Source organism: Tinamus guttatus, unplaced genomic scaffold, assembly GCF_059628265.1.
Source record: "Tinamus guttatus ecotype Peru unplaced genomic scaffold, ASM5962826v1 Tinamus_guttatus_pri_ptg001278l, whole genome shotgun sequence".
Classification (NCBI taxonomy): Eukaryota; Metazoa; Chordata; class Aves; order Tinamiformes; family Tinamidae; genus Tinamus; species Tinamus guttatus.
The window spans coordinates 23,620-51,583 of NW_028289812.1; the positions used below are offsets into that span (position 1 = coordinate 23,620).

The 27,964-nt window shown below is 60.8% G+C and overlaps 1 protein-coding gene across 1 annotated transcript; it reads right to left on the reverse strand.

Annotated features, from left to right (window-relative positions):
- On the reverse strand, positions 1-27,900 carry LOC148590530 (serine protease 53-like). The gene is made up of 12 exons (XM_088538953.1): positions 27,819-27,900; positions 27,209-27,244; positions 26,623-26,791; positions 21,846-22,126; positions 20,245-20,426; positions 18,441-18,660; positions 17,119-17,272; positions 14,544-14,568; positions 14,231-14,408; positions 4,829-4,884; positions 3,598-3,689; positions 1-232 (listed from the first exon to the last, which is right to left on the reverse strand). The coding sequence occupies exons 1-12, from the start codon at positions 27,898-27,900 to the stop codon at positions 1-3; spliced, it is 1,707 nt and encodes a 568-aa protein (XP_088395079.1).
- Positions 27,901-27,964: the final 64 nt, after the last annotated feature.

Genomic DNA, 27,964 nt, shown 5'->3' on the forward strand with positions numbered 1-27,964 from the left:
TCACCGGGGGGGTCCAGGAAAAAGGCGTCGCGGGCGTCGCGGGCCACCCAGCGCGCGTGGGGGGCGGCGGCCGTGAACGTCACCCGCGTCCCCGACGGTGACGTCAACGGTGACATTGATGGTGACATTGATGGTGACGTCGATGGTGACGTCGAGGGTGACGTCGAGGGCGCTGTCCCGCCAGGAACCAGGTGCCACCGCGGTCACAGGCCAGGGGAGCCCCCGGGGGGACCTGCGGGGACATCGGGGAGGTGGCACCGAGGGGACAGAGAATGGCCACGAGGAGCCCGAAAAGGGGCCAAATGGGACCCAAAATGGCCCGAATGAGCCCCAAAACATCCCAAATGAGCCCCAAAAATGGCCCTAAAGACCCCGGAAATGGCCCAAATGAATCCAAAATGGCCCCAAAGACCCCAAAATGGCCCCAAATGAGCCCCAAAAGGGCCCCAAAGACCTAGAAATGGCCCAAAAGGGCCCAGAAATGGCCCAAATGAGCCCCAAAATGGCCCCAAAGACCCCAGGAATGACCCAAAATGGCCCCCAAGATCCCAAAAGGGCCCAAATGAGCCCCAAAATGACCACAAAGACCCCAGGAATGACGCAAAATGGCCCCCAAGATCCCAAAAGGGCCCAAATGAGCCCCAAAATGGCACAAAGACCCCGGAAATGACCCTAAATGTCCCAAATGAGCCCCAAAATGAGCCCCAAATGGGCCCTAAAATGGCCTCAAAGAGCCCAGAAATGACCCGAAATGTCCCAAATGGGCCCCAAAATGGCCCCAAAGACCCCGGAAATGACCCAAAAGGGGCCCAAGGAGCCCCAAAATGACCCCCAAGACCCCAAAATGGCCCCAAAGACCACACAAATGACCCAAAATGGCCCAAATAAGCCCCAAAATGGGCCCAAATGAGCCCCAAAACATCCCAAATGAGCCCCCAAATGGCCCTAAAGACCCCGGAAATGGCCCAAATGAGCCCCCAAATGGCCCCAAGGAGGCAGGAATGACCCAAAATGGCCCCAAAGACCCCAAAACGACCCAAAATGGCCCCAAAGACCCCAGAAATGACCCAAAAGTGCCCCAAGGAGCCCCAAAATGACCTCCAAGACACTAAAATGGGCCCAAATGAGCCCCAAAAGGGCCCCAAAGACCCCAGAATTACCCCAAATGAGCCCCAAAATGGCACAAAGACCCCAGAAATGACCCTAAATGTCCCAAATGAGCCCTAAAATGTCCCAAATGGGCCCCAAAATGAGCCCCAAATGGGCCCTAAAATGGCCTCAAAGAGCCCAGAAATGACCCGAAATGTCCCAAATGGGCCCCAAAATGGCCCCAAAGACCCCGGAAATGACCCAAAAGGGCCCCAAAGACCCCAGAAATGACCCAAAATGGCCCCAAAGACCCCCAAATGACCCAAAATGGCCCAAATGAGCCCCAAAATGGCCCCAAAGACCCCGGAAATAACCCCAAAAGGGGCCCAAGGAGACCAAAAACGACCCCCAAGACCCCAAAATGGCCCAAATGAGCCCCAAAATGGCCCAAATGAGCCCCAAAATGGCCCCAAAGACCCAAGAAATGACCCAAAATGTCCTAAACGAGCCCCAAAATGGCCCCAAAGACCCCGGAAATAACCCCAAAAGGGGCCCAAGGAGACCAAAAACGACCCCCAAGACCCCAAAACGGCCCAAATGAGCCCCAAAATGACACAAAATGGCCCCAAATACCCTAAAATGGCCCCCCAAGACCCAGAAATGGCCCAAATGAGCCCCCAAATGGCCCCAAAGACCCCGGAAATGACCCAAAAGGGCCCCAAGCAGCCCAAAAATGACCCAAAATGGCCCCAAGGAGACCAAAATGACCCAAAATGGCTAAATGAGCCCCAAAATGACCCCAAAGACCCCAGAATTGCCATGGAAGGGGCCCAAGGAGCCAAAAAATGGCCCAAATGAGCCCCAAAATGGCCCAAAGACCCCAGGAATGACGCAAAATGGCCCCCAAGATCCCAAAAGGGCCCGAATGAGCCCCAAAATGGCACAAAGACCCCAGAAATGACCCTGAATGTCCCAAATGAGCCCCCAAAATGACCCGAAATGTCCCAAATGAGCCCCAAAATGGCCCAAATGGGCCCTAAAATGGCCTCAAAGAGCCCAGAAATGGCCCAAATGAGCCCCAAAATGGCCCAAATGGGCCCTAAAATGGCCCCAAAGACCCCAGAAATGACCCAAATGGGGCCCAAGGAGCCCAAAAATGGCCCCCAAGACACCAAAAGGGCCCAAATGAGCCCCAAAATGACCCCAAAGACCCCAGCAATGACCCAAAATGACCCAAAATGGCCCAAAATGGCCCAAATGAGCCCCCAAACGGCCCCAAAGACCCTAAGAATGACCCGAAATGTCCCAAATGAGCCCCAAAATGTCCCAAATGAGCCCCAAAATGACCCACAGACCCCAGGAATGACCCAGAATGGCCCCCAACATCCCAAAATGGCCCAAATGAGCCCCAAAATGGCCCAAAGACCCCAGGACGACCCAAAATGTCCCAAATAAGCCCCAAAATAGCCCAAATGGGCCCCAAAATGGCCCCAAAGACCCCAGAAATGACTCAAAATGCACCCCAAGACCCCAAAATGGCTCCAGCGGACCCAAAATATCCCAAATGGCTCCAAAATGGACCCAAAAAACCCAGAAATGACCCAAAATGGCCCCAAGGGACCCAAAATCTGCTCAAAGACCAAGAAATTCCCCCAAAATGGCCCCAAGAAGCCCCAAAATGGCCCAAATGAGCCCCAAAATGGCCCCAAAGACCCCAGGAATGACCCAAAAGGGCCCCAAGGAGCCCAAAAATGGCCCCAAAGACCCCAAAATGACCAAAAATGTCCCCAAGGACCCCAAAATGTCCCGAAGGACCCCCAAAATGACCCCAAAGGGCCCCAGGAGCCCAAAGATGTCCCCAAACACCCCAAAATGGCCCAAATGAGCCCCAAAATGGACCCAAAGACCTGAGAAATGACCCGAAATATCCCAAATGAGCCCAAAATGTCCCAAAGGAGCCCCAGAATGACCCCAAATACCCCAGAAATGACCCAAAATGTCCTAAATGAGCCCAAAACTGCCCCAAAACGGCCCAAGGTGCCCAAAAATGACCCCCAAGACCCGAAAATGGCCCAAATGAGCCCCAAAATGTCCCCAAAGACCCCGGAAATGACCCCCAAAGGGCCCCAAGGAGACCAAAAATTGCCCCAAAATGACCCCAAAATGGCCCTAATGAGCCCCAAATTTCCCCAAAGACCCCAGAAATGACCCAAAGGGGGCCCAAGGAGCCCAAAAATGACCCCAAAGACCCCAAAATGGCCCCAAAGACCCAAGAATGACCCAAAAGGGCCCAAATGAGCCCCAAAATGGCCCCAAAGACCCAGAAATGTCCCAAAATGTCCCAAGCAGCCCAAAATGTCCCCAAAGACCCCAAAGTGACCCCAGGGGACCCAAAGGGACCCCAAAGCCCCAAGAATGTCCCCAAGGAGCCCGAAATGTCCCCAGAACCCCCAAATGTCCCCAAAGACCCCCAAAATATCCCAAAAAAACCCAAATACCCCAAAGGACCCCAAAAATACCCCAAAGACCCCCCAAATATCCCAAAGACCCCAAAATACCCCAAAGGACCCCAAAAATACCCCAAAGGACCCCAAAGGACCCCCCAAATACCCAAAGACCCCAAAATATCACAAAGACCCCAAAATATCCCAAAGACCCCAAAATACCCCAAAGGACCCCAGAATACCCCAAAGACCCCAAAATATCCCAAAGACCCCAAAATACCCCCAAAGACCCCAAAATACCCCAAAGACCCCCAAAATACCCCAAAATACCACAAAGGAGCCCAAAATACCCCAAAGACCCCCAAAATATCCCAAAGACCCCAAAATACCCCAAAGGAGCCCAAAATACCCCAAAGACCCCCAAAATATCCCAAAGACCCCAAAATACCCCAAAGGACGCCAAAATACCCCAAAGGAGCCCAAAATACCCCAAAGGACCCCAAAATATCCCAAAGACCCTCAGAATACCCCAAAGACCCCCAAAATATCCCAAAGACCCCAAAATACCCCAAAGACCCCCAAAATACCCCAAAATACCCCAAAGGAGCCCAAAATACCCCAAAGACCCCCCAAATATCCTAAAGGACCCCAAAATACCACAAAGGAGCCCAAAATACCACAAAGGAGCCCAAAATACCACAAAGACCCCCAAAATATCCCAAAGGACCCCAAAATATCCCCAAATACCCCAAAGGAGCCCAAAATACCCCAAAGACCCCAAAATACCACAAAGGAGCCCAAAATACCCCAAAGACCCCCAAAATATCCCAAAGACCCCAAAATACCCCAAAATACCCCAAAGACCCCCAAAATATCCCAAAGGACCCCAAAATAACCCAAAGGACCCCAAAATACCCAAAGACCCCAAAATACCACAAAGGAGCCCAAAATACCCCAAAGACCCCCAAAATACCCCAAAGGACCCCAAAATACACCAAAATACCACAAAGGAGCCCAAAATACCCCAAAGACCCCCAAAATATCCCAAAGGACCCCAAAATACCCCAAAATACCACAAAGGAGCCCAAAATACCCCAAAGGACCCCAAAATACCCCAAAGACCCCCAAAATATCCCAAAGACCCCAAAGTACCCCAAAGACCCCAAAATACCCCAAAATACCCCAAAGACCCCCAAAATATCCCAAAGGACCCCAAAATACCCCAAAGACCCCAAAATACCACAAAGGAGCCCAAAATACCCAAAGACCCCCAAAATACCCCAAAGGATGCCAAAATACCCCAAAATATCCCAAAATACCCCAAAGGAGCCCAAAAATACCCCAAAGGACCCCCAAATACCCCAAAGACCCCCAAAATATCCCAAAGACCCCAAAATATCCCAAAAACCCCAAAATACCCCAAAGGAGCCCCAAATACCCCAAAGACCCCCAAAATATCCCAAAGACCCCAAAATACCCCAAAGGACCCCAAAATACCCCAAAGACCCCCAAAATACCCCAAAATACCACAAAGGAGCCCAAAATACTCCAAAGACCCCCAAAATATCCCAAAGGACCCAAAATACCCCAAAGGACCCCAAAATACCCGAAAGACCCCCAAAATATCCCAAAGACCCCAAAATACCCCAAAATACCCCAAAGACCCCCAAAATATCCCAAAGGACCCCCAAATACCCCAAAGGACCCCAAAATATCCCAAAGACCCCAAAATACCCCAAAATACCCCAAAGACCCCCAAAATACCCCAAAGACCCCAAAATACCCCAAAATACCCCAAAGACCCCCAAAATATCCCAAAGGACCCCAAAATACCCCAAAGACCCCAAAATACCACAAAGGAGCCCAAAATACCCCAAAGACCCCCAAAATACCCCAAAGGACCCCAAAATACCCCAAAATACCACAAAGGAGCCCAAAATACCCCAAAGACCCCCAAAATATCCCAAAGGACCCCAAAATACCCCGAAGACCCCCAAAATATCCCCAAATACCCCAAAGGAGCCCAAAATACCCCAAAGGAGCCCCAAATGTCCCCAATGTCCCCTGACCTGGGCGGCGGTGACGCCAGGGGGGAGGGTGACACAGATGGTTTCGTCATCGGGGACGTCCCCGTCACCGCAGGGACCTTCCACTGTCACCTCCACGTTGAGGAGGTCCTCAGAGAGGGCCGAGCCTGGGGACATGGGGACATTGGGGACATTGGGGACAGGGAGGGACATTGGGGACATGGGGGGACACGGGGACATTGGGGACATGGGGACATGGGGGACAGGGAGGGACATTGGGGACATGGGGGACATTGGGGACATGGGGGACATGGGGACATGGGGGACAGGGAGGGACATTGGGGACATGGGGGGACATTGGGGACATGGGGGATATTGGGGGACACGGGGACATGGGGGGACATTGGGGACATTGGGGACATGGGGGGGACATTGGGGACATGGGGGGACATGGGGGACACGGGGACATGGGGGGACATTGGGGACATGAGGGACATTGGGGACATTGGGGACATGAGGGACATTGGGGGACATGGAGGGACACGGGGACATGGGGGGACATTGGGGACATTGGGGACAGGGAGGGGACCTTGGGGACATGGGGGGACATTGGGGACATGGGGGGACACAGGGACATGAGGGACATTGGGGACATGGGGACATTGGGGGCATGGGGACATGGGGGGACACAGGAACATGAGGGACATAGAGGGACACGGGGACATGAGGGACATTGGGGACAGGGAGGGACATTGGGGACATGGGGGGGACACGGGGACATGAGGGACATTGGAGGACATGGGGGAACATGGGGACATTGGGGGACATTGAGGGACATGGGGGACATTGAGGGACATTGGGGACATGGGAGATTCCAAGGGACACTTGGGGACACCCCAGGGGACACTTAGGGGACCCGAGGTGGCACTTGGGGACAGCCAGGGAACACTCAGGGGACTCGAGGTGACACTCAGTGACACTTGGGGACACCCTGGGGACACCCACGAGACACGTGGTGACACCCAGGGGACACTCGGTGACACCTGGGGACAGCCCAGGGGACACTTAGGGGACCCGAGGTGGCACTTGGGGACACCCAGTGACACTTGGGGACACCCGGTGACACTTGGGGACACCCCAGGGGACACTTAGGGGACCCGAGGTGACACTTGGGAACACTTGGTGACACTTGGTGACACCCGGTGACACTTGGGGACACCCAGGGGACCTGAGGTGACACTCAGTGACACTTGGGGACACCCTGGGGACACCCACGAGACACGTGGTGACACCTACGGGACACTCGGTGACACTTGGGGACACCCAGGAGATACTCGGTGACACTTGGGGACACCCCAGGGGACACTTAGGGGACCCGAGGTGGCACTTGGGGGCACTTGGGGACACTTGGGGACAACCTCCCAGGGGACACCCAGTGACACTTGGGGACACCCAGGGGACCCGAGGTGACACTCAGTGACACTTGGGGACACTTAGGGGACCCAAGGTGGCACTTGGGGACATTGTGGACACCACAGGGGACACCCTAGGTGACACTTAGTGACACTTGGGGACACTCCAGGGGACACTCGGTGACACTTAGGGACATCCTAGGGGACACTTAGGGGACCCAAAGTGGCACTTGGGGACATTGTGGACACCCCAGGGGACCCGAGGGGACACTTGGGGACACCCCAGGGGACTCAAGGTGACACTTGGGGACACTCCAGGGGACACTCAATGACACTTGGGACCACCCAGGGAATCCGAGGTGACACTTAGGGACACTAGGGGGCACTTGGGGACACTTGGGGACACTCAAGTGACACTTGGGGACACCCCAGGGGACCCCAGGGGACACTTGGGGACACCCCAGGGGACTCAAGGTGACACTTGGGGACACTCCAGGGGACACTCAGTGACACTTGGGGCCACCCAGGGAACCCGAGGTGACACTTAGGGACACTAGGGGGCACTTGGGGACACTCGGTGACACTCAAGTGACACTTGCGGACACCCAGGGGACACCCAGGGGACCTAAGGTGACACTTGGGGACACCCAGGGGACCTGAGGTGACACTTGGGAACACCCCAGGGGACACTTAAGGGACCCGAGGTGACACTTGGGGACAGCCAGGGGACCCCAGGTGACACTCAGTGACACTTGGGGACATCCTAGGGGACACTTAGGGGACCTGAGGTGGCACTTGGTCACATTGTGGACACTCCAGGGGACACCCAGGGGACCTGAGGTGACACTTGGTGACACTTGGGGACACCCAGTGACACTTGGGACACCCCAGGGGACACTTGGTGACACCCAGGTGACACTCAGTGACACTTGGGACCACGCAGGGGACCCAAGATGACACTCAGTGACACTTGGGGACACTTAGGGGACTCAAGGTGGCACTTGGGGACATTGTGGACACCACAGGGGACACCCAGGGGACCCGAGGTGACACTTGGGGACACTGCAGGGGACACTCGGTGACACTCAGGTGCCACACAGTGACACTTGGGGACACACCAGGGGACTCAAAGTGACACTCAGTGACACTTGGGGACATCCTAGGGGACACTTAGGGGACCCAAAGTGGCACTTGGGGACATTGTGGACACCCCAGGGGACCCGAGGGGACACTTGGGGACACCCCAGGGGACTCAAGGTGACACTTGGGGACACCCCAGGGGACACTCAATGACACTTGGGGCCACCCAGGGAACCCGAGGTGACACTTAGGGACACTAGGGGGCACTTGGGGACACTCGGTGACACTCAAGTGACACTTGGGGACACCCCAGGGGACACCCAGGGGACCTAAGGTGACACTTGGGGATACCCCAGGGCACCCAAAGTGGCACTTGGGGACACCCAGGGGACCTGAGGTGACACTTAGGGACACTTGGGGACACCCAGGTGACACTCAGTGACACCCCAGGGGACACTTAGGGGACCCGAGGTGGCACTTGGGGACACCCGAGGTGGCACTTGGTGACACTTGGGGACATTGGTGACACTTGGGGACATCGGTGACATCGGTGCCACTCACCCGGTGCCACCACGGGGCTCCAGCAGCGCCCGGCGGGCGCCGTCCCCGCGCGGGGGTGACACAGGGGACACCCCAGGGGACCCCAGGGGACACTTGGGGCCACCCAGGGAACCCGAGGTGACACTTAGGGACAATTGGGGACACCCAGGGGACTCGAGGTGACACTTAGGGACACTAGGGGGCACTTGGGGACACTCGGTGACACTCAAGTGACACTTGGGGACACCGACACTTGGGGATACCCCAGGGCACCCAAAGTGGCACTTGGGGACACCGAGGGGACCTGAGGTGACACTTAGGGACACTTGGGGACACCCAGGTGACACTCAGTGACACCCCAGGGGGACACTTAAGGGACCCGAGGTGACACTTGGGGACACTTGGGGACACCCCAGGGGACTCAAAGTGACACTCAGTGCCACTTGGGGACACCCCAGGGGACACTTAGGGGACCCGAGGTGGCACTTGGGGGACACCCGAGGTGGCACTTGGTGACACTTGGGGACATTGGGGGACACTTGGGGACATTGGTGACACTCGGTGACATCGGTGCCACTCACCCGGTGCCACCACGGGGCTCCAGCAGCGCCCGGCGGGCGCCGTCCCCGCGCGGGGGGTGACACAGGGGACACCCCAGGGGACCCCAGGGGACACTTGGGGACACCCAGGGAACCCGAGGTGACACTTAGGGACACTAGGGGGCACTTGGGGACACTCGGTGACACTCAAGTGACACTTGGGGACAACCCAGGGGACACCCAGGGGACCTAAGGTGACACTTGGGGATACCCCAGGGCACCCAAAGTGGCACTTGGGGACACCCCAGGGGGACTCAAAAGTGACACTCAGTGACACTTGGGGACACTTGGGGGACACCCCAGGGGACTCAAAAGTGACACTCAAGTGACACTTGGGGGACACCCCAGGGGGACACCCAGGGGGGCCCTAAGGTGACACTTGCGGATACCCCACGGATCCAAGGTGGCACTTGGGGACATTGTGGACACTCCAGGGGACACCCAGGGGACCTGAGGTGACACTTGGGGACACTTGGGGGACACCCAGTGACACTTGGGGACACCCCAGGGGACACTTGGTGACACCCAGGGGACACTCAGTGACACTTGGGACCACCCAGGGGACCCAAGATGACACTCCGTGACACTTGGGGACACTTAGGGGACCCAAGGTGGCACTTGGGGACATTGTGGACACCACAGGGGACACCCAGGGGACCCAAGGTGACACTTGGGGGACACTGCAGGGGGACACTCAGTGACACCCAGGTGCCACTCAGTGACACTTGGGGGACACACCAGGGAACTCAAAGTGACACTCAGTGACACTTGGGGACATCGTAGGGGACACTTAGGGGACCCAAAGTGGCACTTGGGGGACATTGTGGACACCCCAGGGGACCCGAGCTGACACTTGGGGACACTTGGGGACACCCAGGGGACTCAAGGTGACACTTGGGGGACACTCCAGGGGACACCCAGGGGACCTAAGGTGACACTTGGGGGATACCCCAGGGGGACCCAAAGTGGCACTTGGGGACATTGTGGACACCACAGGGGACACCCAGGGGACCCGAGGTGACACTTGGGGACACTGCAGGGGACACTCGGTGACACTCAGGTGCCACTCAGTGACACTTGGGGACATCCTAGGGGACACTTAGGGGACCCAAAGTGGCACTTGGGGACATTGTGGACACCCCAGGAGACCCGAGGGGGACACTTGGGAACACCCCAGGGGACTCAAGGTGACACTTGGGGGACACTCCAGGGGACACTCAGTGACACTTGGGGCCACCCAGGGAACCCGAGGTGACACTTAGGGGACACTAGGGGGCACTTGGGGACACTCGGTGACACTCAAGTGACACTTGGGGACACCCGGGGGGACACCCAGGGGGACCTAAGGTGACACTTGGGGATACCCCAGGGGACCCAAAGTGGCACTTGGGGACACCCAGGGGACCTGAGGTGACACTTAGGGGACACTTGGGGACACCCAGGTGACACTCAGTGACACCCCAGGGGACACTTAAGGGACCCGAGGTGACACTTGGGGGACACTTGGGGACACCCCAGCAGACTCAAAGTGACACTCAGTGCCACTTGGGGACACCCCAGGGGACACTTAGGGGACCCGAGGTGGCACTTGGGGACACCCGAGGTGGCACTTGGGGACACCACAGGGGGCCCCGAGGTGACACTTGGTGACACTTGGTGACATTGGGGGACACTTGGTGACACTCGGGGACATCGGTGACATCGGTGCCACTCACCGGGTGCCACCACGGGGCTTCAGCAGCGCCCGGCGGGCGCCGTCCCCGCGCGGGGGGTGACACAGGGGACACCCCAGGGGACCCCAGGGGACACTTGGGGACACCCAGGGGACCCGAGGTGACACTTGGGGACACTAGGGGGCACTTGGGGACACTCGGTGACACTCAAGTGACACTTGGGGACACCCCAGGGGACACCCAGGGGACCTAAGGTGACACTTGGGGATACCCCAGGGCACCCAAAGTGGCACTTGGGGACACCCAGGGGACCTGAGGTGACACTTAGGGACACTTGGGGACACCCAGGTGACACTCAGTGACACCCCAGGGGACACTTAAGGGACCCGAGGTGACACTTGGGGACACTTGGGGACACCCCAGGGGACTCAAAGTGACACTCAGTGACACTTGGGGCCACCCAGGGAACCCGAGGTGACACTTAGGGACACTAGGGGGCACTTGGGGACACTCGGTGACACTCAAGTGACACTTGGGGACACCCCAGGGGACACCCAGGGGACCTAAGGTGACACTTGGGGATACCCCAGGGGACCCAAAGTGGCACTTGGGGACACCCAGGGGACCTGAGGTGACACTTAGGGACACTTGGGGACACTTAGGGACAGTTGGGGACACCCAGGTGACACTCAGTGAAACTTGGGGACACCCCAGGGGACACTTAGGGGACCCGAGGTGGCACTTGGGGACACCCAGGGGACTCGAGGTGACACTTGGGGCCACCCAGGGAACCCGAGGTGACACTTAGGGACACTAGGGGGCACTTGGGGACACCCAGGGGACCTGAGGTGACACTTGGGGACACCCCAAGGGACTCAAAGTGACACTCAGTGCCACTTGGGGACATCCTAGGGGACACTTGGGGGACCCAAGGTGGCACTTAGGGACACTTGGGGACACCCAGGTGACACTCAGTGAAACTTGGGGACACCCCAGGGGACACTTAAGGGACCCGAGGTGACACTTGGGGACACTTGGGGACACCCCAGGGGACTCAAAGTGACACTCAGTGCCACTTGGGGACACCCCAGGGGACACTTAGGGGACCCGAGGTGGCACTTGGGGACACCCGAGGTGGCACTTGGTGACACTTGGGGACATTGGGGACACTTGGGGACATCGGTGACACTCGGTGACATCGGTGCCACTCACCCGGTGCCACCACGGGGCTCCAGCAGCGCCCGGCGGGCGCCGTCCCCGCGCGGGGGTGACACAGGGGACACCCCAGGGGACCCCAGGGGACACTTGGGGACACCCAGGGAACCCGAGGTGACACTTAGGGACACTAGGGGGCACTTGGGGACACTCGGTGACACTCAAGTGACACTTGGGGACACCCAGGGGACCTGAGGTGACACTTGGGGACACCCCAAGGGACTCAAAGTGACACTCAGTGCCACTTGGGGACATCCTAGGGGACACTTGGGGGACCCAAGGTGGCACTTGGGGACAGTTGGGGACACCCCAGGGGACTCAAAGTGACACTCAGTGACACTTGGGGACATCCTAGGGGACACTTAGGGGACCTGAGGTGGCACTTGGTCACATTGTGGACATTACAGGGGACACTTGGGGGACCCGAAGTGGCACTTGGGGACACTTGGGGAGACTCAGTGACACCCAGGGGACACTCAGTGACACTTGGGGACACCACTGGGGACACTCAGGGGACCTGAGGTGACACTTTTGGACACCCCAACGGGCCCAAGGTGCCACTCAGTGACACTTGGGGACACCCAGTGACACTTGGGGACACCCCGGGGACACCCAGGGGACTCAAGGTGACACTTGGGGACACCCAGGGGACCCAAAGTGGGACTTGGGGACATTGTGGACACCACAGGGGACATCCAGGGGACCAAGGTGACAGTTGGGGACATTGGTGACATCGGTGCCACTCACCGGGTGCCACCACGGGGCTCCAGCAGCGCCCGGCGGGCGCCGTCCCCGTGCGGGGGTGACACACGGGACACCCCAGGGGACCCCAGGGGACACTTGGGGACACCCAGGGGACCCGAGGTGACACTTAGGGACACTAGGGGGCACTTGGGGACACTCGGTGACACTCAAGTGACACTTGGGGACAACCCAGGGGACACCCAGGGGACCTGAGGTGACACTTGGGGATACCCCAGGGCACCCAAAGTGGCACTTGGGGACACCCAGGGGACCTGAGGTGACACTTAGGGACACTTGGGGACACCCAGGTGACACTCAGTGACACCCCAGGGGACACTTGGGGACACTTGGGGACACCCCAGGGGACTCAAAGTGACACTCAGTGACACTTGGGGACACCCAGGGAACCCGAGGTGACACTTAGGGACACTTGGGGACACTTGGGGACACTCGGTGACACTCAAGTGACACTTGGGGACAACCCAGGGGACACCCAGGGGACCTAAGGTGACACTTGGGGATACCCCAGGGCACCCAAAGTGGCACTTGGGGACACCCAGGTGACACTCAGTGACACCCCAGGGGACACTTAAGGGACTCGAGGTGACACTTGGGGACACTTGGGGACACCCCAGGGGACTCAAAGTGACACTCAGTGCCACTTGGGGACACCCCAGGGGACATTTAGGGGACCCGAGGTGGCACTTGGGGACACCCGAGGTGGCACTTGGGGACACCCGAGGTGGCACTTGGTGACACTTGGGGACATTGGTGACACTCGGTGACATCGGTGACATCGGTGCCACTCACCCGGTGCCACCACGGGGCTCCAGCAGCGCCCGGCGGGCGCCGTCCCCGCGCGGGGGTGACACAGGGGCCGCCGCAGGGGACCCCAGGGGACACTTGGGGACACCCAGGGGACACTCAGTGACACTTGGGGACACCCCAGGGGACACTCAGTGACACTTGGGGCCACCCAGGGAACCCGAGGTGACACTTAGGGACACTAGGGGGCACTTGGGGACACTCGGTGACACTCAAGGTGACACTTGGGGACACCCCAGGGGACACCCAGGGGACCTAAGGTGACACTTGGGGATACCCCAGGGCACCCAAAGTGGCACTTGGGGACACCCAGGGGACCTGAGGTGACACTTAGGGACACTTGGGGACACCCAGGTGACACTCAGTGACACCGCAGGGGACACTTTAGGGACCCGAGGTGACACTTGGGGACACTTGGGGACACCCCAGGGGACTCAAAGTGACACTCAGTGCCACTTGGGGACACCCCAGGGGACACTTAGGGGACCCGAGGTGGCACTTGGGGACACCCGAGGTGGCACTTGGTGACACTTGGTGACACTTGGGGACATTGGGGACATCGGTGACATCGGTGCCACTCACCCGGTGCCACCACGGGGCTCCAGCAGCGCCCGGCGGGCGCCGTCCCCGCGCGGGGGTGACACAGGGGCCGCCGCAGGGGACCCCAGGGGACACTTGGGGACACCCGCAGCAGGGCCAGGTCGTGGCGGCCCCGCGGGGACACGAAGGCCCCGTGCAGGGACAGGCGCCACCCGGACGCCTGGGCCCCATTCCCGGATTCCCGGGTCCCATTCCCGGATTCCGGAGCCCCATTCCCGGATTCCCGGGTCCCATTCCCGGATTCCCAGGTCCCATTCCCGGATTCCCGGGTCCCTCCCGGCGGCGCCGTCGTCACCGTCCAGTTTTCGGGGACCTGGCGCCTGGTTGGGGACAATGGGGGGGACGTGGGGTGAGGGGGGGCCGGACGCCTGGGCCCCATTCCCGGATTCCAGGACCCCATTCCTGGATTCCCAGCCCCATTCCCGGATTCCAGGGCCCCATTCCCGGATTCCAGGACCCCATTCCTGGATTCCCAGACCCCATTCCTGGATTCCAGGACCCCCTTTCCAGATTCCAGGGCCCCATTCCCAGATTCCAGGGCCCCTTTCCCGGATTCCAGGGCCCCTTTCCCAAATTCCAGGACCCCATTCCCGGACTCCCGGACCCTCTTCCCAAATTCCAGGACCCCATTCCCGGACTCCCAGACCCCCCTCCCAGACGCCTGGGCCCCCATTCCCGGAATCCTGGGCCCCTTCCTGGACTCCCAGACCCCATTCCTGGATTCCAGGGCCCCTTTCCCAGATTCCAGAACCCCCTTCCCAGCCTCCCGGACCCCATTCCCGGACGCCTGGGCCCCTTCCCAGAATCCAAACCCGCCTTCCCGGCCTCCCAGACCCCATTCCTGGATTCCAGGGCCCCTTTCCCAGATTCCAAGACCCCATTCCCGGACTCCAGGACCCCATTCCCGGAATCCTGGGCCCCTTCCCAGATCCCAGGGCCCCCTTCCCGGATTCCCAGCCCCATTCCCAGATTCCAGAACCCCATTCCCGAATTCCAGGACCCCCTTCCCGGAGTCCCAGCCCCCTTCCCGGATTCCCATCCCCATTCCTGGCCTCCCATCCCCATTCCCGGATTCCAAGGCCCCCTTCCCAGATTCCCAGCCCCATTCCCAGATTCCAGAACCCCATTCCCAGACTCCAGGACCTCATTCCCGGATTCCAGAACCCCCTTCCCGGCCTCCCAGCCCCATTCCCGGATTCCAAGGCCCCCTTCCCAGATTCCCAGCCCCATTCCCAGATTCCAGAACCCCATTCCCAGACTCCAGGACCTCATTCCCGGATTCCAGAACCCCCTTCCCGGCCTCCCAGCCCCATTCCCGGATTCCCAGCCCCATTCCCGGACTCCTGGGCCCTTTCCCAGACACCAGGACCCCTTCCCGGATCCCAGGACCCCCTTCCCAGATTCCCAGCCCCATTCCCGGAATCCAAACCCCCTTCCCAGACTCCAGGACCCCATTCCCGGACTCCTGGACCCCATTCCCAAATTCCAGGACCCCATTCCCGGTTTCCCATCCCCATTCCCGCATTCCCATCCCCATTCCTGCATTCCCATCCCCATTCCTGGCCTCCCATCCCCATTCCCGTATTCCCAGCCCCATTCCCGGATTCCAGGACCCCATTTCCGGACGCCTGGGCCCCCATTCCCAGAATCCTGGGCCCCTTCCTGGACTCCTGGGCCCCATTCCCGGATCCCAGGGCCCCCTTCCCGCACTCCCATCCCCATTCCCACATTCCCATTCCCATCCCCATTCCCAGTTTCCCATCCCCATTCCCAGTTTCCCATCCCCATTCCCACATTCCCATCCCCATTCCCGCACTCCCATCCCCATTCCCACATTCCCATCCCCATTCCCACATTCCCATCCCCCTTCCCGCATTCCCATCCCCATTCCCACATTCCCATCCCCCTTCCCGCATTCCCATCCCCATTCCCAGATTCCCATCCCCCTTCCCGGATTCCTATCCCCATTCCCGTATTTCCATCCCCATTCCCGGATTCCCAGCCCCATTCCCGGTTTCCAGGTCCCCATTCCCAGATTCCCATCCCCATTCCCGGACTCCAGGACCCCATTCCCGCATTCCCGCATCCCCATTCCCAGTTTCCCATCCCCATTCCCGCACTCCCATCCCCAATCCCGCATTCCCATCCCCATTCCCACATTCCCATCCCCATTCCTGGATTCCAGGGCCACATTCCTGGTTTCCCATCCCCATTCCCAGTTTCCCATCCCCATTCCCAGATTCCCATTCCCGGTTTCCCATCCCCATTCCCACATTCCCATCCCATTCCCACATTCCCATCCCCATTCCCATCCCCATTCCCGCATTCCCATCCCCATTCCCACATTCCCATCCCCATTCCCACATTCCCATCCCCATTCCCACATTCCCATCCCCATTCCCACATTCCCATCCCCATTCCCATCCCCATTCCCGCACTCCCATCCCCATTCCCACATTCCCATCCCCATTCCCGTTTTCCCAGCCCCATTCCCGCATTCCCATCCCCATTCCCAGATTCCCATCCGCATTCCCATCCCCATTCCCGGCCTCCCATCCCCATTCCCGCATTCCCATCCCCATTCCCACATTCCCATCCGCATTCCCGCATTCCCATCCCCATTTCCATCGCCATTCCCGCATTCCCATCCCCATTCCCAGATTCCAGGACCCCATTCCCGTTTTCCCATCCCCATTCCCACACTCCCATCTCCATTCCCACATTCCCATCCCCATTCCCATCCCCATTCCCACATCCCCATCCCCATTCCCGCATCCCCATTCCCAGATTCCAGGACCCCATTCCCACATTCCCATCCCCATCCCCATCCCCATTCCCGCATTCCCGGATCCCCATTCCCGCTCTCCCACCCCAGGAAGCAGCCGGCCGCGCTCAGGACGATCCCGGCTCCCAGGAGGCTCCCGGCGCACACGGGACGATCCCGGAACGCCAGGATCACGGCCCAGGGCGGGAGCCCCCGCGGGGGGGGGCGCTGCAGCCGGGGCCCCCCCTGCATCCCGCAGCCTGCGGGGACGGAGCCGCCGGAATGCCGGAACGCCGGAACGCCGGGAGCGGCACGGAGCCCGCCCGGACGCCTGGGCCCTTTCCCGGACTCCTGGGCCCTTCCCAGCCTCCCGGGCCCCATTCCTGGACTCCTGGGCCCTTCCCAGATCCCACCTGGACGCCTGGGCCCCTTCCTGGCTTTCCAGCCCCTCCCCAGACTCCTGGGCCCTTCCCGGACTCCTGGGCCCCTTCCCGGTTTCCTGGGCCCCTTCCCGGACGCCTGGGCCCTTTCCCACCCCCCCCGGACTCCTGGGCCCCATTCCCGGACTCCCGGATCCCCCCCGGACGCCTGGGCCCCTTCCCGGATTCCTGGACCCCTTCCCGGACGCCTGGGCCCTTCCCGGACTCCTGGGCCCCTTCCTGGACACCGGGGCCCTTTTCCGGATGCCTGGGCCCTTCCTGGATCCCCCCCGGACTCCTGAGCCCTTCCCGGATTCCTGGGCCCTTCCCAGCCTCCCGGGCCCCATTCCTGGACGCCTGGGCCCCTTCCCAGATCCCACCCGAACTCCTGGGCCCTTCCCAGACTCCTGGGCCCTTCCCGGATGCCTGGGACCCCCCCGGGCCCTTCCCGTATTCCCGATCCCTTCTCGGACTCCTGGGCCCTTCCCGGACGCCTGGGCCCCTTCCCGGACGCCTGGGCCCTTTCCCAGCTTCCCAGACCCCATTCCTGGACTCCTGGGACCCCCCTGGATCCCACCCGGACGCCTGGGCCCCTTCCTGGCTTCCCGGTCCCTTCCCGGACTCCTGGGCCCTCCCCAGACTCCTGGGCCCCTTTCCCAGATTCCTGGGCCCCTTTCCCAGATTCCTGCTCCCTTCCTGGACGCCTGGGCCCTTCCCGGACACTGGGGCCCTTCCTGGATCCCCCCCGGACGCCTGGGCCCTTTCCCACCCGCCCCCGGACTCCTGGCCCCCATTCCTGGACTCCCAGATCCCACCCAGACGCCTGGGCCCCTTCCCAGCCTCCCGGGCCCCATTCCTGGACTCCTGGGACCCCCCTGGATCCCACCTGGACTCCTGGGCCCCTTCCCGGATTCCTGGGCCCTTCCCGGACTCCTGGGCCCCTTCCTGTCCTCCCGGTCCCTTCCCGGACTCCCGGATCCCCCCCGGACGCCGGGGCCCCTCCCCGTACCCAGACACTTCCCGTCCTCCATCGCGGGCGGCGGCGGCTCCCGGGGCCGGGGCGCGAAGGCCCCCGGGGGGAGGTGGCCCCGGAGCCACCCGGCGTGAGCGGCCACCGCGGTGGCCACGGCCGGGAGCCCCGGGCGGCCGCAGCCCACGCTGAAGCTCAAGATGGCGGCCTGGAGCCAGCGGCCGTCCTGGGCGCACACGACGGGGCCGCCGGAGTCCGCCTTGGGGACAATGGGGACAATGGGGGTCACTTGGGTGTCCCCATGTCCCCAATGTCCCCTCATGTCCCCCCATGTCCCTCCATGTCCCCAATGTCCCCTCATGACCCCCCATGTCCCTCCATGTCCCCAATGTCCCCTCATGTCCCCCCATGTCGCGCCATGTCCCCAATGTCCCCTCATGTCCCCTCATGAGCCTCCATGTCCTCTCATGTCTCTCCATGTCCCCTCATGTCCCCCCATGTCTCTCCATGTCCCTCCATGTCCCTCCATGTCCCCCTATATCCCACCCTGGGCGCACACGACGGGGCCACCCGAGTCGGCCTTGGGGACAATGGGGACAACGGGGGTCACTTGGGTGTCCCTATGTCCCCCCATGAGGCCCCATGTCCCTCCATGTCCCCAATGTCCCTCCATGTCCCTCCATGTCCCTCCATGTGCTCCCAGGTCACTCTATGACCCTCCATGTTCCTCTATGTCCCCCCATGTCCCCTCATGTCCCTCTATGTCCCCAACGTCCCCTCATGTCCCCCCATGTCTCTCCATGTCCCTCCATGTCCCTCCATGTCCCCCTATATCCCACCCTGGGCGCACACGACAGGACCACCCGAGTCGGCCTTGGGGACAATGGGGACAATGGGGACACCCGGGGGTCATTGATGTCCCCTATGTCCCCTCATGTCCCCCCATGAGCCTGCATGTCCCCCCATGTCCCCTATGTCACCCATGTTCCCTCCATGTCCCCCAATGTCCCCAATGTCCCCAATGTCCCCGTCACCTGGCAGGCCCCATGTGCCCCCGTGCGTCCCCGTTGTCCCCCTTGTCCCCGCGCAGACCATGGTGGCCTTGGCCGGCGCCGCCAGCTCCATGTGCCCCCATGTCCCCAATGTCCCCCATGTCCCCAATGTCCCCGTTATCCCCATTATCCTCCATGTCCCCAATGTCCCCAATGTCCCCATAACCCCCTATGTCCCCATTATCCTCCATGTCCCCAATGTCCCCATTATCCCCATTATCCATGTCCCCAATGTCCCCAATGTCCCCAATGTCCCCAATGTCCCCATAACCCCCCATGTCCCCATTATCCCCAATGTCCCCCATGTCCCCAATGTCCCCGTCACCTGGCAGGCCCCGTGCGCCCCTGTCGTCCCCGCTGTCCCCGTTGTCCCCGCGCAGACCATGGTGGCCTTGGCCGGCGCCGCCAGCTCCGTGTGCCCCTGTGTCCCCAATGTCCCCATAACCCCCCATGTCCCCAATGTCTCCAATGTCCCCCATGTCCCCATGTCCCCCATGTCCCTCATTGTCCCCATGTCTCTCATTGTCCCCAATGTCCCCAATGTCCCCAATGTCCCCGTCACCTGGCAGGCCCCGTGCGCCCCCGTTGTCCCCGCTGTCCCCGTTGTCCCCGCGCAGACCATGGTGGCCTTGGCCGGCGCCGCCAGCTCCGTGTGCCCCCATGTCCCCAATGTCCCCCCATGTCCCCAATGTGCCCCATGTCCCCAATGTCCCCAATGTCCCCATAACCCCCCATGTCCCCAATGTCCCCATTATCCCCAATGTCCCCAATGTCCCCAATGTCCCCGTCACCTGGCATGCCCCATGTGCCCCCGTTGTCCCCGTCGTCCCCGTTGTCCCCGCGCAGACCATGGTGGCCTTGGCCGGCGCCGCCAGCTCCGGCCGTCGCAGCAGCCCATGGAGACAGTTACAGGTCGGGGGACTGAGGAGCTCCAGGGCCACCTGCTGGAGCGGGGACCCGGCCGGGAGGGACACTGGGGACAATGGGGACATTGGGGACAGTGGGGGACATTGGGGACACGGGGGGACACGGGGGGACAGGGGGTCCCCAATGTCCCCATTCACACCACCCTCGACCACGTGCCCCCAATGTCCCCAACGTCCCCATTGACCCCCATTGTCCCCATTGACCCCATTGTCCCCAACGTCCCCATTGTCCCCAACATCCCCATTGTCCCCAATGGCCCCAACACCCCCGTTGTCCCCAACGTCCCCATTGTCCCCAATGTCCCCATTCTCCCCAATGCCCCCAATCCCCCCAACCCCCCCAACATCCCCAATGTCCCCATTGTCCCCATTGTCCCCATTGTCCCCAAGTGCCACCCCCGTCCCCATCTCACCGTTCTCGCCCACGTGTCCCCACCCCGTCACCCAACAGCGGCCCCCGAAGGGCAGCGGGTGCCGGGGCCGGGGCAGACACACGGGGGCCACGCGGGGTCCCCACGTCCCCAAGCGCCACCAACGTCCCCATTGTCCCCAATGGCCCCGACATCCCCAGTGTCCCCAATGTCCCCATTGTCACCAACGTCCCCAATGTTCCACCAACGTCCCCAACATCCCCATTGTCACCAACGTCCCCATTGTCCCCAATGGGTCCAACATCCCCAGTGTCCCCAATGTCCCCAACGTCCCCATTGTCCCCAATATCCCCATTGTCCCCAATGTCCCCAATATCCCCCTGTCCCCATTGTCCCCAATGGCCCCAACATCCCCATCGTCCCCAATGTCCCCATTGTCCCCAACATCCCCATTGACCCTTATTGTCCCCGTTGACCCCAACGTCCCCAACATCCCCAATGTCCCCAGTGTCCCCCATGTCCCCAGGGTCCCCCATGTCCCCAACATCCCCATTGACCCCTATTGCCCCCATTGACCCCCATTGTCCCCATTGACCCCAATGTCCCCATTGTCCCCAATATCCCCAACGTCCCCATTGTCCCCAATGCCCCCAACACCCCCAACGTCCCCAATGTCCCCATTTTCCCCAATGTCCCCAATGTCCCCATTGTCCCCAATGTCCCCATTGTCCCCCATTGTCCCCCATGTCCCCATTGTCCCCAATGGCCCCAACGTCCCCAGTGCCCTCCATCTCCCTGGTGTCCCCAACACCCTCCATGTCCCCAACATCCCCATTGACCCCTATTGTCCCCATTGACCCCCAACGTCCCCATTGTCCCCAACATCCCCAACATCCCCATTGTCCCCATTGTCCCCAACATCCCCATTGTCACCAATAGCCCCAACATCCCCATTGGCCCCAACACTCCCATTGACCCCAATGTCCCCATTGTCCCCATTGACCTCAACATCCCCATTGGCCCCAACGTCCCCATTGTCTCCAATGTCCCCATTCTCCCCAATGTCCCCAAGTGCCACCCCCGTCCCCATCTCACCGTTCTCGCCCACGTGTCCCCACCCCGTCACCCAACAGCGGCCCCCGAAGGGCAGCGGGTGCCGTGGCCGGGGCAGACACACGGGGGCCACGCGGGGTCCCCACGTCACCGCTGTCCCCAGCTGCAGCAGGGCCAGGTCGTGGCCGCCCCGCACGTCCCCGTCGTAGCCCTCGTGGGGCCACAGGGCCACCGGGCGCCGCTCCTGTCCCCCGGCGTCACCCAGGCGGAGGCGCCCGGCCACCACCAGCCAATCGCGGAGGGCCCCGCGGGAGCCGTTGGCGCTGCGGGGACGATGGGGACGTTGGGGACATTGGGGACAATGGGGACGATGGGGACATTGGGGACGATGGGGACATTAGGGGCAATGGGGACAATGGGGATGTTGGGGGCAATGGGGACATTGGGGACATTGGGGGCAATGGGGACATTGGGGACAATGGGGATGTTGGGGGCGATGGGGACAATGGGGACAATGGGGACGATGGGGACATTGGGGACGATGGGGACATTGGGGATGTTGGGGGCAATGGGGGCAATGGGGACATTGGGGATGTTGGGGGCAATGGGGATGTTGGGGACATGGGGGACAATGGGGACATTGGGGGCAATGGGGACAATGGGGATGTTGGGGGCGATGGGGACAATGGGGACAATGGGGGCCATGGGGACGTTGAGGGCATGGGGGACAATGGGGACGTTGGGGACAATGGGGACATTGGGGACGATGGGGACATTGGGGACAATGGGGACGTTGGGGGCGATGGGGACATTGGGGATAATGGAGACAATGGGGATGTTGGGGACGTTGGGGACAATGGGGGCAATGGGGACAATGGGTACGTTGGGGACATTGGGGACAATGAGGACATTGGCGATAATGAGGGCATTGGGGGCAATGGGGACACTGGGGACATTGGGGACATTGGGGATAATGGGGACGTCAGGAACATTGGGGACATTGGGGACAAGGGAGACATCGGGGATAACGAGGACAATGGGGACAATGGGGACATTGGGGACAACGTGAGCAATGGGGACAACGTGAGCAATGGGGTGAGCAATGGGGACAACGGGGATAATGGGGACAATGGGGACATTGGGGATAACAGGGACAATGGGGACATTGGGGACATTGGGGACGTCGCAGACAATCGGGCCAAGGGACCCAATGACACCCTAGGGGACCCAACGGTTCCAAGGGGACCCAATGACGTTCAAGGGGACCCAGTGACGCTCTCGGGGACCCAACGGGGACCATAGGGACCAAACAAGGTCCAAGGGGACCCAATGACGCTCTAGGTGACCCAACGGTTCCAAGGGGACCCAATGACGTTCAAGGGGACCCAGTGACGCTCTAGGGGACCCAACGGGGACCATAGGGACCAAACAAGGTCCAAGGGGACCCAATGACGCTCTAGGTGACCCAACGGTTCCAAGGGGACCCAATGAGGTTCAAGGGGCCCCATTGACGCTCTAGGTGACCCAACGGGGCCAAGGGACCCAACAAGGTTCTAGGGCACCCAACAAGGTTCTAGGGGACCCAATGACCCTCTAGGTGACCCAATGGTTCTAAGGGGACCCAATGAGGTTCCAGGGGCCCCATTGACGCTCTAGGGGACCCAACAGTTCCAAGGGGACCCAATGACACTCTATGGGGACAGAAGGACCCAACAAGGTTCTAGATGACCCAATGATGCTCTAGGAGACCCAATGACGCTCTAGGTGACCCAACGGTTCCAAGGGGACCCAACGACGTTCAAGGGGCCCCAATGACATTCTAGGTGACCCAACGGCTCCAAGGGGGCCCAATGATGTTCAAGGGGCCCCATTGACACCCTAGGAGACCCAACGGGGTCTAGATGACCCAGTGGTTTCAAGGGGACCCAATGATGCCCTAGGGGACCCAATGACGCTCTAGGGGACCCAACGGGGCCAAGAGACCCAACAAGGTTCTAGGGCACCCAACAAGGTTGTAGGGGACCCAATGACGCTCTAGGTGACCCAGCGGTTCCAAGGGGACCCTGTGACGTCCAAGGAGACCCAATGACACCCTAGGTGACCCAATGGCTCCAAGGGGACCCAATGAGGTTCTAGGGGACCCAATGACACTCTAGGTGACCCAACGGCTCCAAGAGGACCCAATGAGGTTCAAGGGGACCCATTGATGCTCTAGGGGACCCAAGGCGGCCAAGGGACCCAACAAGGTTCTAGGGGACCCAAACAGGTTCTAGAGGCCCCAATGACGCTCCAGGTGACCCAACGGCTCCAAGGGGACCCAATGACGTTAAACGGGCCCATTCACACTCTAGGGGACCCAGTGGTTCCAAGGGGACCCAATGACACTCTAGGAAGACCAAGAGACCCAACAAGGTTCTAGAGGACCCAATGACGGTCCAGGTAACCCAATGGTTCCAAGGGAAACCAATGACGTTCAAGGAGACCCAAAAAGGTTCTAGGAGACCCAACAAGGTCCTAGGGGACCCAACCAGGTTCTACGTGACCCAATGATGCTCTAGGTGACCCAACGGTTGCAAGGAGACCCAAAGATGCTCTAGGGGGACCAAAGAACTCAAGAAAGTTCTAAGTGACCCAACAACACTCTAGGTGACCCAACGGTTCCAAGGGGATCCAAAGACGTTCAAGGGGCCCTATTGATGCTCTAGGGGACCCAACAGGGCCAAAGGACCCAACAAGGTTCTAGGGGACCCAATGAGGTTCAAGGGGCCCCAGTGACGCTCTAGGTGACCCAACAAGGACCATAGGGACCAAACAAGGTTCTAGGGGACCCAGTGAAACCCTAGGTGACCCAACGGCTCCAAGGGGACCCAATGACGTTCAAGGGGGCCCATTGATGCTCTAGGTGACCCAACGGTTCTAAGGGAACCCAATGAGGTTCAAGGGGACCCAATAGGGCCAAAAGACCCGACCAGGTTCTAGGGGACCCAATGACGCTCCAGGTGACCCAATGGTTCCAAGGGAACCCAATGATGTTCAAGGGGACCCAACAGGACCAAGGGACCCAACAAGGTTCTAGGGGACCCAATGGGAGCCAAAAGGACCCAACAAGGTTCTAGGGGACCCAATGATACTCTAGGTGACCCAATGGCTCCAAGGGGACCCAATGACGTTCAACGGGCCCCATTGATGCTCTAGGGGACCCAGTGGTTCCAAGGGGACCCAATGACACTCTAGGGCGACCAAAGGATCCAGGAAGGTTCTAAGTGACCCAACGACACTCTAGGTGACCCAACGGTTCCAAGGGGACCCAACCAGGTTCTAGGGGACCCAATGACCCTCTAGGTGACCCAACGGTTCCAAGGGGACCCAATGAGGTTCAAGGGGTTCCATTGATGCTCTAGGGGACCCAACAGTTCCAAGAGAACCCAATGACATCCAAGGACACCCAATGACGCTCTAGGGGACCCAACGGGGACCATAGGGACCCAACAAGGTTCTAGCGCACCCAACAAGGTCCTGGGGACCTAAACAGGTTCTAGGTGACGGAGTGATGCTCTAGGTGACCCAACAGTTCCAAAAGGACCCAATGATGTTGAAGGGGGCCCATTGACACTCTAGGGGACCCAGTGGTTCCAAGGGGACCCAATGACATTCAAGGGGCCCCAATGACGCTCTAGGTGACCCAATGGTTCTAAAGGGACCCAATGGTTCCAAGGGGACCCAATGACGTTCAAGGACACCCAAAGACGCTCTAGGTGACCCAACAACTCCAAGAGGACCCAATGATGTTCAAGGGGACCCAACGGGACCAAGGGACCCAACAAGGTTCTAGGGGACCCAACCAGGTTCTAGGGGACCCATTGACGCTCTAGGGGACCCAACGGCTCCAAGGGGACCCAATGAGGTTCAAAGGGCCCCATTGACGCTCTAGGGGACCCAACGGGGACCATAGGGACCAAACAAGGTTCTAGGGGACCCAATGACGCTCTAGGTGACCCAATGGTTCCAAGGGGACCCAATGACATTCAAGGGGTCCCATTGATGCTCTTGGGAACCCAACGGGGCCAGGGGACCCAATGACGCTCTAGGGGACCCAATGACGTCCAAGGAGCCCCACTGACGCTCTAGGTGACCCAACGGTTCCAAGGGGACCCAATGACGTTCAAGAGCCCCAATGACAATCTAGGTGACCCAATGGGGCCAAAGGATCCAATGATGTTAGAATGGCCCCACTGATGCTCTAGGGCACCCAATGGGGACCATAGAGACCCAACAAAGCTCCAGGTCCCCAGTGACATCCTAGGTCACCCAATGGTGCCAAGGGGAACCAACGATGCCCAAGGGGACCCACCGATGCTCTAGGGGACCCAATGAAGACTAAAGGGACCCAATGACACTGAAGGTGCCCCACTGATGCTCTAAAGGACCCAATGGGGCCAATGGACCCAAGAAGGTTCTAGGGGACCCAAAAATGCTCTAGGGGACCCAACGAGGACTAAAGGGACCCAATGACATCGAAGGTGCCCCACTGATGCTCTAAAGGACCCAATGGGGCCAAAGGACCCAAGAAGGTTCTAGGGGACCCAAAAATGCTCTAGGTGACCCAATGGTTCCAACGGGACCCACTGACACTCTAGGGGACCCAATAGAACTAAAGGACCCAACAAAGTTGTAGGAGACCCAAGAAAGCTCTAGGGCATCCAATGATGTTCTAGTGGATCCAGTGATGCTCTAGGTGACCCAACGACTCCAAGGGGACCCAACGAGGTTCAAGGGGACCCAATGAAGCCCCCACGCGCCCCCCGGCCCCATCACTCACCCTTGGAAGCAGTGGGCGGCCGTGAGGACCCAGGTCGGCGCCACCAGGGTCCCCCCGCACACGTGGACCCCCCGGTGCTGCAGACTGACCTGCCAGGGCCACTGACCCGGGAGGGCGGCGGAACCGCCCACGACCCGGCCCCGGTGCCGCTGGAGGCCGCAGGGGCCGCCTGGGACGGGACGTGAGCGCGGCCGGACGCCGGGGCCCCTTACCGGACGCCTGGGCCCTTCCTGGACGCCTGGGCCCCTTCCCGGACGCCTGGGCCCTTCCCGGACTCCTGGGCCCTTCCCGGACTCCTGGGCCCTTCCCGGACGCCTGGGCCCCTTCCCGGATTCCTGGGCCCCTTCCCGGACTCCTGGGCCCTTCCCGGACGCCTGGGCCCTTCCCCGCCCCCCCCACCCCATGTTGCCCCATTTGGCCCTTTCGCAACCCCCGGGGGGGAAGGAAACGTTTGGGCAGCGCCCGGACGCCGGGGCCCCTTGGGGGGGGGTCACAACCCCCAGCCAATAGGGAGGCAGCGAGGGGGCTCCTCATGAATATACATGGAGGCATTTGCATAATGGGCCGTTATTTGCATAAAACTCACCCGGCATCCAATCGTCTTCAGGCTCCTCTGCAGCATCTGGAGGGGGGGAGAAGGGTCAGAATCAGGATCCTGGGAAAGGGCCCAGGCGTCCGGGAAGGGGCCCAGGAGTCCGGGAAGGGCCCAGGAGTCCGGGAAGGGACCGGGAATCCGGGAAGGGCCCAGGAATCCGGGAAGGGGCCCAGGAGTCCGGGAAGGGCCCAGGAGTCCGGGAAGGGCCCAGGAATCCGGGAAGGGCCCAGGAATCCGGGAAGGGGCCCAGGAGTCCGGGAAGGGGCCCAGGAGTCCGGGAAGGGCCCAGGAGTCCGGGAAGGGCCCAGGAATCCGGGAAGGGGCCCAGGCGTCCGGGGATGCCTCAGAGGTGACTGGGTCCCCTTTGGCTGCGGCCGTCGGGTCGGCGCTTCCAGTTGGACCGGTCCGGCCGGACGCCTGGGCCCTTCCCGGACTCCTGGGCCCCTTCCCGGATTCCCGGTCCCTTCCCGGACTCCTGGGCCCTTCCCGGACTCCTGGGCCCCTCCCCAGATTCCCGGTCCCTTCCCGGATTCCCGGACCCTTCCCGGACGCCTGGGCCCCTTCCCAGATCCCACCCGGACGCCCGGGCCCCTCCGCTCACATCCCGTCACCGCCAGCGCCAGGACGAGCGCGAAGGCTCCGCGGAGGCTCCTCATCCTCCTCATCCTCCTCCTCGTCCCCATCCCGGCGACTGCGGCCGGAGCCGGGGACGGAACCGGATTTAACCCTGACCCCACCCCCCAACCC